The sequence below is a fragment of the Lipotes vexillifer genome, unplaced genomic scaffold, assembly GCF_000442215.2.
Source record: "Lipotes vexillifer unplaced genomic scaffold, Lipotes_vexillifer_v1.1 scaffold23, whole genome shotgun sequence".
Classification (NCBI taxonomy): domain Eukaryota; kingdom Metazoa; phylum Chordata; class Mammalia; order Artiodactyla; family Lipotidae; genus Lipotes; species Lipotes vexillifer.
This window is the reverse complement of record NW_006796283.1, coordinates 3,287,455-3,301,386: the sequence shown is the minus strand read 5'-3', so window position 1 is coordinate 3,301,386 and position 13,932 is coordinate 3,287,455. Positions and strand designations below refer to the sequence as shown.

Here is a 13,932-nt window from a genome sequence, read left to right as displayed (position 1 = left end):
GGGGGGGGAAAGAGAAGGCGGGGTCTCCTTCTGCCCGCCCCGGCTCGCACGCACACGCCCGCCCTCTGGCTGCCTCGCGGACACGCTGCTCTCCAGTCCCCCGGCTTGTGGGAATGGTGCTTAGAAACCAAGACCTGGGTGCTGGATGTGCTCACTGTCGCCAGTGACACAGCTCCCAGGCCCTCGGGGGACAGAGCCAGGATACGTGTGCCCGTGTGCGTAGGTGAGTGTGTTTGACCCAGGCAGACACACGCGTGTGCATCTGTGTGTCCACCAGTGCAGGCAGTGGAAACCCTGAGTCCACAGACACGTCCAGGCCCCGTCCACCTCTGCAGGCCCCTCAGGGAGAGCCCCCGCTCTCACCGCCCGCAGCATCCTCACTTGTTTGTGCAGACCTACTACACACACAGATTTCATAGCTGCTGACCCAAACTCACAGGCGACAGGTGGACCGACTAGACACTGGGACCAGGCTGCTCTTCTGGTCTTCCACCAAGCAATGTTTCTCCCCACGCTGCCCCTGCCCAGGTCTGTGCTCCACTCTGGGTGGCCTGCACCCCGGCTGACGGCTCCGGGGGGTATGTGAAGCCTCACCAGGTGTGAAGTGTCAGTCCTGTTAGCCAGCGATGCTCTGGAACCCAGCCATGCCACAGCCCCGCGGAGCACACAGACGCCGCTCAGTCCCACTGACCTCCCTGCCTCCTTACCTGGAGGAATTAGAGGCAGAGGCCGATGAGGCTGATGTTTTTCGACGCCGTCGTGCCCGGCTAGGGGAGACCGATACCCCAAGTTTCTTCTTGGGAGACTTGGACCGGCGCCAGGGGTCCTTCCACTCGTCGGCTCTCTTCACCTGGGGCCCGGCAGAGGCTGCCTCCTTCTTTGGTGGCTCGGCTTGACGGCTGAAATCACAGAGGGATTAGCAGGTCTAGGGCCACCTCCCGGCAGACAGCAATGCCGTTTGGTGAAAGAAACTGAGTCAGAGGAGAGACTGTGACCTAATGGCTCACTCCAGGAACGCCAGACACACAGGGCAGCAGGTGCTCCGTCTATGGGAGACCGCACCTGGAACCAGACACGCGGGGCTCTCTCCACGAGCGGTGCCTTCCAGGGCAGCAGGGTAGCTGGCCATCCGGCACCATCCTCCCCCAGAACCCCCGCCTTCCCCGCTGCATGGGCTCCGGGAGCACAGGGAGGAAGGGGCCTGGCACGTTCTCTCTAGAGCTGGCGCACAGTGGCCGCACACCAGCACTGAGGAAGCTCAAGGGATTGAGGAACTCCTTGTCTGCAAACAAGTTAAACCCAAGCCTTACACATTTCCTTTGTCCTCTTAGGTTTAATTCACTGAAAGGACATCGTCTCCCAGCGAGAGGGACGAGAGCAGCGCAGGTCCAAGCTGTGGCGAAGCATCGAGGCTGAGAGCCTGCTGGGCCCCGCGAGCAGCCACCGCCACGCGGGCTCCCCACATGCTCCCCGCCAGCCGGGAACGCAGCAAGGCCAAACCGCGCAGGGGGCCGGCGGCAGCTCAGCACTGGGGACGAGGCTCAGGTCCAAGCCAGGCGCCCGCACCCCACGCCAAAGCACCCCTGCTCTACAGTGAGCCAGAGCACAGGGTCCCAGAACTGGCAGCAGTTCGATATGAAGGTATCTGCTGGCCTTGTGATATTTATTAATTAAAAAATCACACAGAAAGTAAAAACAGAGAAATAAAAATCCCAGTATCTCGCTCTCTGCGGTCAGCCACCATTTAGCACCTCTGAATTTCCTCTCTGCCTCTATTTAATTCCCCGCGATGAACCCTGGGAGCACAGTTGAGACCGCCTGGGGACTGCTCCACCCGGAGCTGGCCTCCCTGACGGTGCAGGAGTTCACGTTCAGGTGTTACGTAATTTAGGCATTTCTCTACGGTTACCTGTTTCTGTGTTTAAAAAACACAACGAACAAGAAAATCACCCTTTATATAAATCTCTGGGTAAACTGTCACACGTTCCCTGCGAGTTAGAGCAGCTGCACTCAGCACGGCGGGGGGGCCTGTTTTCCCTCCCTCTCAGCAATTCTGGGCTCCCGAGTAACCGGTGGGGGGCGCCACAGCGCAGCCCACGCAAAAGTAAACCTGAGCCCTGGCGGCTCCACGCACAGAAATGGGCTCCCATCTGTGCGGCGGCGCCTGGCGGTGGGGAGGCCGCCTGAGCTCTGGTTGTGTCTCGTCCTTGGCCGGTTTTCTGGGAACGCTTTGCGTCCTGTATTTCTCCCAGGCCATTGGCTTTCACTTGCGCTGGTGGTGCTAACGCTTGTTACAAGTGTAACAGCTTCTTCCAGGTTCACAGAGCCTTCTCCATTCTAAGCCACACTCGCTTCTACCTGCTCTAGACCTGCCGTCTATTTTAATCCCCTCCCCCTCTCTGGTGCACGTTCCTGTCCACTATCCCGCAGGCCAGTGGACCCACTTCCGTCCCAGAATGGCTCGTGGGCGATGCCGTCTCTGGGGCATATAAATTCTTACTCCGAGGGGCTGTGTTCTCCCATTAATCTGTCTACTCCTATTCTAGAATCTTGTCTGCACACAGGACCACAGCGTTGTCACAATTCCAGATACTCTCAATTTTCAGAGGGTTCTGGGTGTGTCCTGTCCGTTGACGTAGAGAACAATGGTAGCGGTGCCCGTCAGCCCTGCTCCCAACCTGCTGGGCTTTGGGTTACAGCGCTGTCAGACTTAAGAACTGTGTCTTGCCTTTGATTCCCACCTTCTATGGGTGCCAACAAAACATCACAGTTTTATTCAAAAATGGTCCTGCCTTTTGGGACTAGATTTTTAGAATTACATACATTTTCTATCACCAACGTCTTCTTACATTACATCATAACATACAACAACCAACACCTGTTGATATTTTCAGAACTTTTCAATCAATCCACCAACAAGGAAGTTCCATACCTACTATTTGCTAAGAGTCCCACACCAGGAACAACACCCAACGTTTAAAATCTCCCCAAGGACACACTAAACTGAGGCATAAAATCCCTATAATCTCAGCCGCAAATGCTGAGCACCACTGCCCCATCAGCTCCTCAGTGACTCCTCCTGGAAGTGTCCAGGAAGGGAGTGAAACCCGCTTGATGACTCTGGCCTGGCCCGGGCCATCCCAAGCAGCTTTCACCTTTACACTTCCTGTGTTGTTCTCATTCTAAAAATGCAACAGAAAACGGAACACCTTGGTCACTAGGTTTTTCATAAGTCATTAGAATGGCCCAGCTCTGTCAACCTGTGGCTCTTCTAACACAGGGAGAAACAGACGCAAACCAACGGTGTGATTCACGATGCAGCCATGTCAGTTCGGAGTGCCAACAGAGTTCATTAACAATCCTGTTTTGGGGAACTGTTCCTATACTACTGGGGAAGGGCGGGGAAGAGGCAGAGCAGGTCTGCTCCCAACTCAGACATCGGGGGAGCCGTGACAGAGGATGGGGCCTAGGTCGGTACCCCTGGCACGCAGCCTGCCCCTCTGCTCTCTGACAACACCCCAGAGGAGAGCCGAAAGAGACCTGGAAAGCCTGGCAGCCAGACAAGCAACTATACTGGACTGCAGTAAAGAGCAGGCATGCCAGGCTCTCCCCACGGGCCAGCCACCGACGGCCGGCGCACGGGCCGCTCCATGACGGGAAGCTGGGGATGCACGGGAGGAAACCCGAGGGAGTGGGGACAGCTGGGAGGGGGACGAATGCCAGCCATGCTGGCATCAAAAGCTGACAGAACAGATCTGGAATTTGCATAAACCCTTCTGAACAGAGAGGGGGAAAACACCCTCTAGAGATCTCTGAGCAGCCCACCCCAGCATGGCCACATAACCATCTTATCTTCCAGGCACCTGACCCTTTGTTCAAGGCCACAAGAGAGGGACTCTGAGGAGAAAGGGCCCCCGAGGCCCCTTGCGATGCCAGGGCGGAGGTGAGAGGCACGGCAGGCCACAGCGAGGGTGTCTGCAGACTCCAGCCTAAGCAGCAAGCCCAGTTTGTGGTCAAAGATAAGAGAAGATAAAAAGGAGGAAGGTTCTCTTCTAAGATGGAAGGGTGAAAGAGCGGGAAGAGACACAGGGAGAGGGAACGGGCAGCACCCAGGTGGGTTTTTCCCGACTGGACTCGCTCACGCCTCCTGAGGGGCTTCTCTCAGCCCTTCCCCTCAAAGCTGCTGGCCTCCCAAGCGCTGGCCGAGGTCACCCTGGGGCCCGGTGGACGTGGAGCCAGCTCCCAGGGCCCCGGCCAGGACGGCCATCAGCCTGCATGACCTGCCCGGCTGTGAGCAGCCCTCCTCCAGCCTCCGCCAGGCTGGCGGCACCCAGGGTCCCGCACGCAGATGAGCAGGGGACGGAACAGGCCCCATTACTCACGCTCCCGCCCCCTCATTCGTACTCAGTTTCCCCAGGCGGCCTGGGAAGGTGAGGGCAGTGCCCAGTGAGTGGCACCTGGGACCACAGACCTCTCGCTTTAATCCTCAGATTCTGAAAACATATTTCAACTCCAACGTGAGGTTGGACTTGAATTTGTGGGCGGGGTCGTGAAAAGTTTGTTTCCAAGGTGAGGCCCTGTCATTCCCAAGCCCACTCCCAAGCTGCCTTCCGTTCTGTGCTGACTCCAGGCCCCATGCCGTTCCCACTGTGAAGCGCAGCCACAGCCTGACTGCTTTCATATTCACCTGCATTTACCCAGTTCCCAGCAACCCGCACGTCTGTAGTTAGGTCAGAACACGTGAGAGACCACGAGTCTTTCCACCTTCTCAGTCGGGCAGCCTCTGTAATTCAGTGCGTTAGGCAAGAAGTTAAAACACAGGTACACCTTTCCTCGAAAACACCCCGGGCACAGTGACTTGCTCAAAGCAGGTCAGCAGGTAGGCCGTGACCAGGATCGATTGGGATGAGATGAGAAAGATAAAGAAAGGTTTCCTGAGCTCTCAGGGAGCGTCCTTCTTGCTAACAGAAAGGTCAGTGCCGGGGACCTAATCCTTAAGGGCGAGGACCGAGACAGAGTGGAGTGGGAGGTGCTCGGGGACAGCGCGGCAGGGGTCCAGAGCGAGCGTCTGACACCCTCGAGGTTAGCAAAGGCAGGCGACACCACCATGAGGGTCTACACAGATCACAGCTCGTGGTGTTCAAATTCCTGAAAGCCAGGAATTGCACACATAAGACGGGATGGCCCTGAAGGCGGAGCCAGCGCGGCAGGAGCTGAGCCAGAGCGGGAGCAGCGGCACCCAGGGGAACGGAGGGAACAGCGCCCAAAGCAGAGCGAGCCTGACATGCACTTTTGTGCAAAGACAACAGAGTCCCACGGACCGGTCAGAGCAGACCGCAGCGACCATAACCCTTGTCTCCTGGGCAGCGGAAGGCCAGGCGGCCTCGGCCCACGGGCCACCGTGAGCCGAACGGAGATGCACGGGCAGGGGTCCAGCCGCTGCTTGGTGAACCTCACAGTAACCTCCCCACCCCCAGGGCCTTCGAGAACAGTGGCTCCTCGCCTGCCCCCAGACCCCCAGGTGGGCACGCTTGAGCAGGGCACCTCCCTGCTTTTGAAGTGACAGCCTGTCGGGCTCCAGAGAGTGTGAGGAAGCGGGGACAGCGCTCCCTCACGAGGACTACTGGTCTCCCGGGAAACGAGAAGCGGGCCGTTTCAACCAAGAGGCACCAAACCTCACACTACACCCAAACGTTCAGTAAACAGCTTTAGAGCTAACAGGCAGTCTGGGCAATCCCCGCAGGAAGGTCCTGGTTACCGTTTCTGTCTGGAATGAAACTCCTCTGCCTGTGCCGAGAACATCCTACCCACCGCCGGCGGCCCACCCGGCAGAGCACAGCCCCTGGCCTGGCCATAAAGATCAGGAGGGACTTTCCCACCACAGAGCTGAGCTCCACAGAGCTGGCTGAAAGGCTCTGCTCTAGTCTAGAAACAGCCCAGCCACAGAGTGCGCAAAATGTCTCCAAACGCCTAATTACAAAGGCAAACCTGGACAAAGGGAGTGGTGCCATCCCCATACACAGCGACATGGCATCCGGCCCGGGGTCTGGAGAAGAGCCAAAAGGAAGTAGGCAGCTCACCAACCACGTGTCTCAGGGTGACAGCTCGGGCAGGTGAGGGGCAGGGCTCGGAGGTGGTCTAAGAAGGGAGCCCTGGGTCCTGCCGGCGCCGGGCAGAGGCAGCGCCCACCCCACTGTGCGCCCGCCTCCCTCCCCCTCCCGGCCGCAAGGCGGGTTTCGGGAGCTCGTGCTGTTGCAGACGAAACGGAAGACCCATCACCATGCTCACTCTGTCATCATCTCCCCCCAGGTACATCCGCAGGACCCACAAGTGAGATGCCGGCACAGACTATGCCCCACTGTCCAGAGCCCCTCACACAGAGGATGGAGACAAGAGCTTCCCAAGTGGTCTTTCTGGATGAAGCTTTGTCAGTCTCTTGTCTCAGGTGAGAAAATTTCTTTCTATTCAACTGTTGATGAAATATTCCCGGGGCTTCCCTGGTGGCGCAGTGGTTGAGAATCCACCTGCCAATGCAGGGGACACGGGTTCAAGCCCTGGTCCTGGAAGATCCCACATGCTACAGAGCAACTAAGCCCGTGCGCCACAGCTACTGAGCCTGCGCTCTAGAGCCTGCGAGCCACAACTACTGAGCCCACGTGCCACAACTACCGAAGCCCACGCTCCTAGAGCCCATGCTCCACAGCGAGAGAAGCCACTGCAATGAGAAGCCCGCGCACTGCAACAAAGAGCAGCCTCCGCTTGCCGCAATTAGAAAAGCCCGTGCGCAGCAACGAAAACCCAACACGGCCAAAAATAAATAAATAAAATAAATAAATCTATTAAGAAAAATTCCCAACCTGTCGAAGGCTAAATAAACAAGCTCTTCTATAAAAGGGAGGTCACATAAAGGAATCACAGCAGGGAATTTGGCCACCTCCTAAAGAAGTGGTCACTCAGCTCTGGTTGATCAAGGGAAAGGAAACAGGAGGCCATGTTGGAAACTGTGCTCTGGTGAAACCCCACCCTCCAGACTGGTTGCCGGGCCGGCGGGGCCCCAGCCAGGGTGATCAAAGATGGAATTCAAGACTCCAGAGACCAGCGAGCCAGCCTAACCCGAGTGACGGAGCGTCCCCCGCACCCGCCCCGAGGGTAGTAGGTGCTGGGGGTGGAGACCCATGGGACCAGAGCTGAACCCAACAGAAGGAAGCAAACCAGGTCAGGGGCCGGCAGCAGAGCAGATCGGCCCATGAGAAAAGCTGCATCTGATTTTAGGAAGAATCACCAAGTTTACTGAACCCTGACCCGATAGTTCAGCCACTTTCTCACTGAGCCCTTCCTCGTGCGAGACCCTGTGGTTGTGTAAACGTCAGATCTGGAGGCTGTCCTCACTGTGCTCTGCTGCTTGGGGGCCGGGCCAAGACGTGCTACTGCCTTTAAAGAAACCCTGCTTTCGGGTCTGCTTGTTCTTCCCTGTGGGGAGGCCAGGCAGCCCTGGAACGTGAACACAGGCGTCTGTCCCACGAGCTACAGATGGTCCCTGAGTTACGATGGCTTGACTACAGTTCTTTGACTTTCAATGGTGCGAAAGTGTCATGCCTTCAGTAGGAGCTGTTCTTTGAATTTTGCATTTGGATCCCTTCCCGGGCAACAAGCCACAGTGTCTCCATCGGCCACGTGACCACAAGGGCAGACAACCACTACACCAAACAACCCTTCTGGACCTAGACAGCCATTCTGCTTTCACCTTCAGTACAGTGTTCAATAAATTACATGAGCTATTCCACACTTTACAACGTCTGGCAGGTTAGATGCATTTTCAATGTACGACGGGTCCATCGAGATGTGACCCCTCGTAAGTTGGGTGGATCTGTGGTCACACGCAGACACAGCTGGCATGCCCTTCCCCAGGGTCCCTAAAGCCACACTCGTGCAGAGATGCCCCTGAGCTGGAAATATAGACATCAACCTGGGAAGAGTCAGCTGGCTCCTTGGAAACAAGCAGGACGTCCTAGTAGGGCTGGGGAAGGCGGCCTGTAGCCGGAGGAAATATGCTCAGAAACCGTGAAAGCACAAGAGTGGACTTGCTAATGTGATTCAGGAATCCACAGTTACACGCAGTGACAGCCGAGCTATCACCTGCCCTTCTTCCTTGGGTCCCTGCTTCTAGGACCAGGCATCTGGGTTGCATGAAAAACAGAGCCATCTTTCGAACCTGGAAAGCAGAACGCTCTCTTGTGTCACATTAACCCAAAACTCACGACGCCATCTGTCAAGTGCTCATGAGCGCTCCCACTGTGCTGGGCCCTGAGACTGCAGTGCCCTCTGGGGGTTCCATTCTACGAGGGCCACAGATGACAACAGATAAATAAGCGAGTAATATGATGTCAGGGAGTGATAAGAGCTGTGAGAACAATAAAGCAGTGTGAGAAGACAGGAATGAGTGGGGTGACCGCTCTGAGCAGTGGGTAAAGCCCTGGAGTCAGGGGCAACGGCAGAGCGAAGACTGGGGCAGAACGCTCGTGGTGACGGTGCGGAGGTGGAACAGCTGGCGGGTGTGAACAGAAGGGCACAGGGCTTCTACCAAAAAGGGGCTCCAAAGGGACCAACTACGGAAAGATCAAAATAAAGCTCTTCCAACACTCAAATGGATGTATAAATTTCAGATAACTTAAGGAGCGATTACTGTAATGTAAAAAGATTCATCAAAGTAGCCTTTTAAAGAAAGAACTCTCTCTGGGTTTCCCTGGTGGTGCAGTGGTTAAGAATCCGCCTGCCAATGCAGGGGACATGGGTTTGAGCCCTGGTCCAGGAAGATCCCACATGCCACGGAGCAACTAAGCCCGTGCACCGCATCTACTGAGCCTGCGCTCTAGGGCCCGCGAGCCACGACTACTGAAGCCCACGTGCCACAACTACTGAAACCGGCACGCCTAGATCCTGTGCTCTGCAACAAGAGAAGGCACTGCGATGAGAAGCCCGCGCATGGCAACAAAGAGTAGCTCCCGCACACCGCAACTAGAGAAAGCTCGCGTGCAGCAACGAAGACCCAATGCAGCCAAAAATAAATTAAAAGAAAGAAAGAACTCTCTCAATACGTCTAAAATATGATCTACTCTGAGGGTTCTGTAAAACCCCACTTTGCCCAATGTTAGGAAAAAATACAGTAAGTTCAAGGAGGTCAGCTCATTGTAATCCAGAGGATGAAAACAGTGAGATCTGGCACTGACCACAAACTAAAATGAAAGATTACAGTCCTGGCATTTACTTTCAAAAACAGAACTGCACACAGGACGGAAGTTTGTCCAAACGAAAGGACAAGAATTAGGGATGAGAGCCTTGTTTCATCCACCAAAAAACTGTTAGAACTGATAAACGTATTCAGTACAACTGCAGGATACAAAATCAACATACAAAAATCACTTGTGTTTTTATACACTAAACAACAAACTATCTGAAAGAGAAATAACCCTATTGATAATGGAAACTAATAAAATACCTCAGAATAAATCTAATGAACGCGGTGAAAGATCTGTACACTGAAAATTATGAACACTGATGAAAGAAACCGAAAAATACACAAAATACTGAAAGATGTTCCACGCTCATGGATTGGAAGAACTGATATTGTTAAAATGTTTGTAACACCCAAACCAATCTACAGATTCAAAGCAAGCCTTACCAAAATTCCAATGGCATTTTTCACAGAAATAGAAAAAACAATCCTAAAATTTAGGATTTAGTTATTCTAATTATTACTTTAAAATGTATATCTCAGAAATAACTAAATTTCCTTGTCAATTGCATTATTATGAACTTTCATCAAATCTTTAACCGTGGTCATTTTTAAGTCTTTTGTCATTTACAGACCGTTCTGGGTGTACTCTGATGCTTTTGCAAATATGTTCCTACAAAAGGGTTTCATCTTCAAGGAATTGATGAAAAGACTCTGACAAGTACTGGTTTCTGGTAACTGACTGTACGGCTGAACTGAATGAATAAGCATTTTCAGAACTCTAATGGAAAACTGATGAACTCATAAAAGTGCTAACAAAAGATCAAGATGAAAACAAAATGGGAAACATGGGACTGAGTGAACTGATGAGGATGATTATAATTTTTGTGACTTTCTGTTTGAATAATAAAAAAAAAAATCCCACAAGGACTCAGAGGCAAAAAATATACAAATCAATTTTCACTGCAAAGTAAAAGAGCTGTTACAGTGGAGGATTCCTGGACTGAATGTCAATATTATGACATAGTGTGAGTGTGTTTCGTGTTTGATAATTGCAACATTGTTGCTTTTGTTGTGGCCATCCATTTACAATGCTTGGTGTCAGTCTATTAAAAAAAAAAAAAATTTGTATGGAACCACAAAAGACCCCAAAGAGCCAAAGCAATCCTGAGAAAGAAGAACAAAGCTGGAGGCATCGCACTTCCTGATTTTAAGCTGTACTATAAAGCCGTAGTAATCAAACCAGTATGGTATTGGTATAAAAACAGATACACAGACCAATGGGCAGAATACAGAGCCCAGAAACAAACCCCTGCATACCCGGTCAATTAATATTGGACAAAGAAAAGGCAATTATGTGAGGCTCGTGATAACAAGCCATATTGTGGGAATTGTCCTGCAATGTGTAAGTATATCAAATCACCACATCACACACCTGTAACTCACAGTGTTATATGTCAGCTGTATCTCAATAAAGCTGGAAAAAATAAGAGGGCTTCCTTAAAAAAAAAAAAAGAAAAAGAAAAGGGACATCATCAAGAAAGTGAAATGACAACCTACAGAATGGGAGAGTGTAGCTGTAAAGTAGATCTCTGATAAAGGACTTGTCCCTAGAAAATATAAAGAACTCTTACAACTCAAATTGAAAACCAAGCAAAGCGTCTAAATAGACATTTCTCCAAAGAAGATATACAAACAGGCAACAAGCACATGAAAAGATGCTCCACGTTGTTAATCATTAGGGAAATGCAAATCAAACCACAATGAGACACCGTTCCACAACCTCTAGGATGGCTAGGACCTAAAAAATGGGTAATAGTAAGTGTTGACAAGGGTGAGGAAGAAATCCAAACCCTCACATATATCTGGTGGGAATGTGAAATAGTGCAGCTGCTGTGGAAGTTTAGCGGCTCCTCAAAAGGTTAAGCATATTTAACACGTGACCCAGGAATTCTACTCCTAGATATATAGATATCTAAGAGAAAGGAAAACTATGTCCACACAAAGACCTGTACATAAACGTCCACCAAACGTTGCCAAAACGTCGGGACAGTCCAAGTGTCCGTCAACGGACGAATGGATAGACAACATGTGGTCCATCCACATGGGATAGTATTTGGCTATAACGAGGAAGAAGGTATTGATAAATGCCACAAAGTGGCTGACCCCTGGAAAACATTATGCTAAGAGAAAGGAGCCAATCACAAAAGACCACACATTATATGTCTCCATTTATATGAAACAGAGACAGAAGTGGATGAGTGGCTGCCAGGGGCTGGAAAATGAGGAATGACAGCTAATGGGTATGAGATTTCCTCCTGGGAAACGAAAGTGTTCTAAGATTGTGGTGACGCCACCACGACTCTGTGACTACGGTATAAACCACTGAAATTGGACACTTTAAATGGGTGCACTACATGATATGTGACTTACATCTCAACAAAGTTGTAAGACACACAGGACATACACACTTCAGCCAGTGCTATGAACTTCTGCTGAGGACCACGTGTCCTGGGCTGGCACTCAAATACGTGTTTGCGCTTTTGTTGCCAAAAGGCTGCCCGAAACCCCAGAGCCGGGCCCCCCCTCCGGCCCTGGGCCCAGTGCCTCCTGCCGGTGCACAGCCCGGAGCCAGCAGGGAGGACCAGCCCTCCACCCGGGACTCCAGCTCCAGCATCCCAGCTCCTGGAGCGCCACACCGTGGCCGCACCCGCCCCGCGGCCCCCGTCCCTGCCCCCAGGCCGGGGACGGCGAAGGTACGCGCCTCACCTTGGTGGCTGCGGGGAGCGGGCCTTGGGCTTCTCCTTCTCCTTCTCGCGCTCCTTGTCGCGGTCGCGGTGCTGTCTGTCCTTCTCGTCCCGCTTGGCGCGCTCCCGCTCCCACTCCTCCTTCCGCCGCTGCCGCTCCTTGTCCCGCTCGCGCTCCCGCTCCCGCTCGCGCTCCCGCTGCCGCCGCTCCCGCTCCCGATCCCGCTCCCGTTCGCGCTCCCGCTCCCGCTGTCTGTTCTCTCGCTCTCGTTCCCGCTCCCTTTCCTTCGTGGAAAAGCCAAACATACGCACATGCCGCGATTAGCCACTCGGAAGGGGAGGTGCGGGGAGGGCACACGAGAGCAGGAGGAGACAGAACCGCCGGGGCGGGGGTCTTGTTTCAGCGCTAGAAACGGCCTTGAGGCCACATGGCAGGGGGTGCCCTGCAGAGCCTGCCCTTCCAACATCAGCACCCAGGCCGCTGTGAGCTGGGAAGACCTCTCTGGCCTTAGCTCTTGTCGAGGGATGGAGATGACTGAGCTCTGCACAGGCAGCCTGGCCCTGGGGCACAGGGGGACGTGGTGGCAGGGACCCCAGCAGGTCCTGCTCCCTTTGAGGCTGCCCCGGCTGTCATGAGGCGCCTGGAACCGCAGGCCGGCCCCAGCGAGGAGTCTGCTTTGCCTGCCGGGGAGAGGGCACAGCGTGGTCAACCAGGGGCCCCTTCTCACCACAAGCTCACCATCTGACAGGTTCCCGGACAGTCAGCTCCCTTTGCTCCAAAAAACGCACGAATGTGACTTAAGTCATGGCACAAAAACTGCTAACCTGTTTTTTGTTTTGTTTTGTTTTTGAATAAATTTATTTTATTTATTTATTTTTGGCTGCACTGGGTCTTTATTGCTGCGCGCGGGCTTTCTCTAGTTGCGGCAAGTGGGGGCTACTCTTCATTGTGGTGCGCGGGCTTCTCATTGCGGTGGCTTCTCTTGTTGCGGAGCACAGGCTCTAGAGCGCAGGCTCAGTAGTCGTGGCACACGGGCTTAGTTGCTCCGCAGCATGTGGGACCTTCCCGGACCAGGGCTCGAACCCATGTCCCCTGCATTGGCAGGCGGATTCTTAAGCACTGCGCCACCAGGGAAGCCCTGCTCACCTGCTTTTAACAGATCTCTTCCAAGTGGCAGCTTCACGCCAAAAGCAGAGTCAGGGACGCAGAGACTGAAGCGCATATATTCACAAATCTATTACATCTCAGAGAAGCACCAATAGCAACGGCTGGAAGTGGCCCAGGCAGCCAGCGCATGAGGCGGCACGACCCGTAAAGGGTGGTCCTAAGGAGCCTGAAAGAGTGATGTGCTCAAGAGGGTGGGACACACCCCTTGCCGCTGGCATCAGTCACCCAACCAGCAGCTCCGGTGAGAAACAGAGCAAGAGCACAGACTAATCCAAGGAAGGATCTGTTCAAATCACCACAAAGTTAGTCCACGGACCCGAATCAGTTTTCCACGAACAGTCAACCGGGGCTTGAAATGAGTACACCACGCCCACACAATTAAGCTCATATAAAGTCCTATAAATAAAAAAGGGATGATTTTAGGGCTTCCCTGGTGGCGCAGTGGTTGAGAGTCCACCTGCCGATGCAGGGGACACGGGTTCGTGCCCCGGTCCGGGAAGATCCCACATGCCGCGGAGCGGCTGGGCCCGTGAGCCATGGCCGCTGAGCCTGCGCGTCCAGAGCCTGTGCTTCGCGACGGGAGGGCCCACAACAGTGAGAGGCCCGCGTACCGCAAAAAACAAAACAAAACAAAAAAAACAAAACAAAACAAAAAAAAGGGATGATTTTAATGGGTCCATCAGCGAAGTTCTGACCTACACACGTAAGCCCCACATACCCGGTAGTTATGGTACGGCTCCGCTTCTGTGTACTGCACCCGGAAATTCTCGTACTGCCACGCCAGA

The 13,932-nt window shown here is 53.4% G+C and overlaps 1 protein-coding gene across 1 annotated transcript in view; it reads right to left on the bottom strand.

Moving 5' to 3' along the window:
- Window positions 1-13,932, bottom strand: part of ZC3H18 (zinc finger CCCH-type containing 18) — a 44,560-nt gene that overhangs the window by 8,383 nt on the left and 22,245 nt on the right. Inside the window, exons 6-8 of the mRNA XM_007468471.1 lie at window positions 13,866-13,932; window positions 12,002-12,264; window positions 708-899 (exon numbers count right to left, since the gene is read on the bottom strand). The exon at window positions 13,866-13,932 is cut by the window's right edge and continues 51 nt beyond it. Of these exons, the coding sequence (XP_007468533.1) occupies window positions 708-899; window positions 12,002-12,264; window positions 13,866-13,932 (522 nt within the window). The remainder of the gene's footprint in view (window positions 1-707; window positions 900-12,001; window positions 12,265-13,865) is intronic.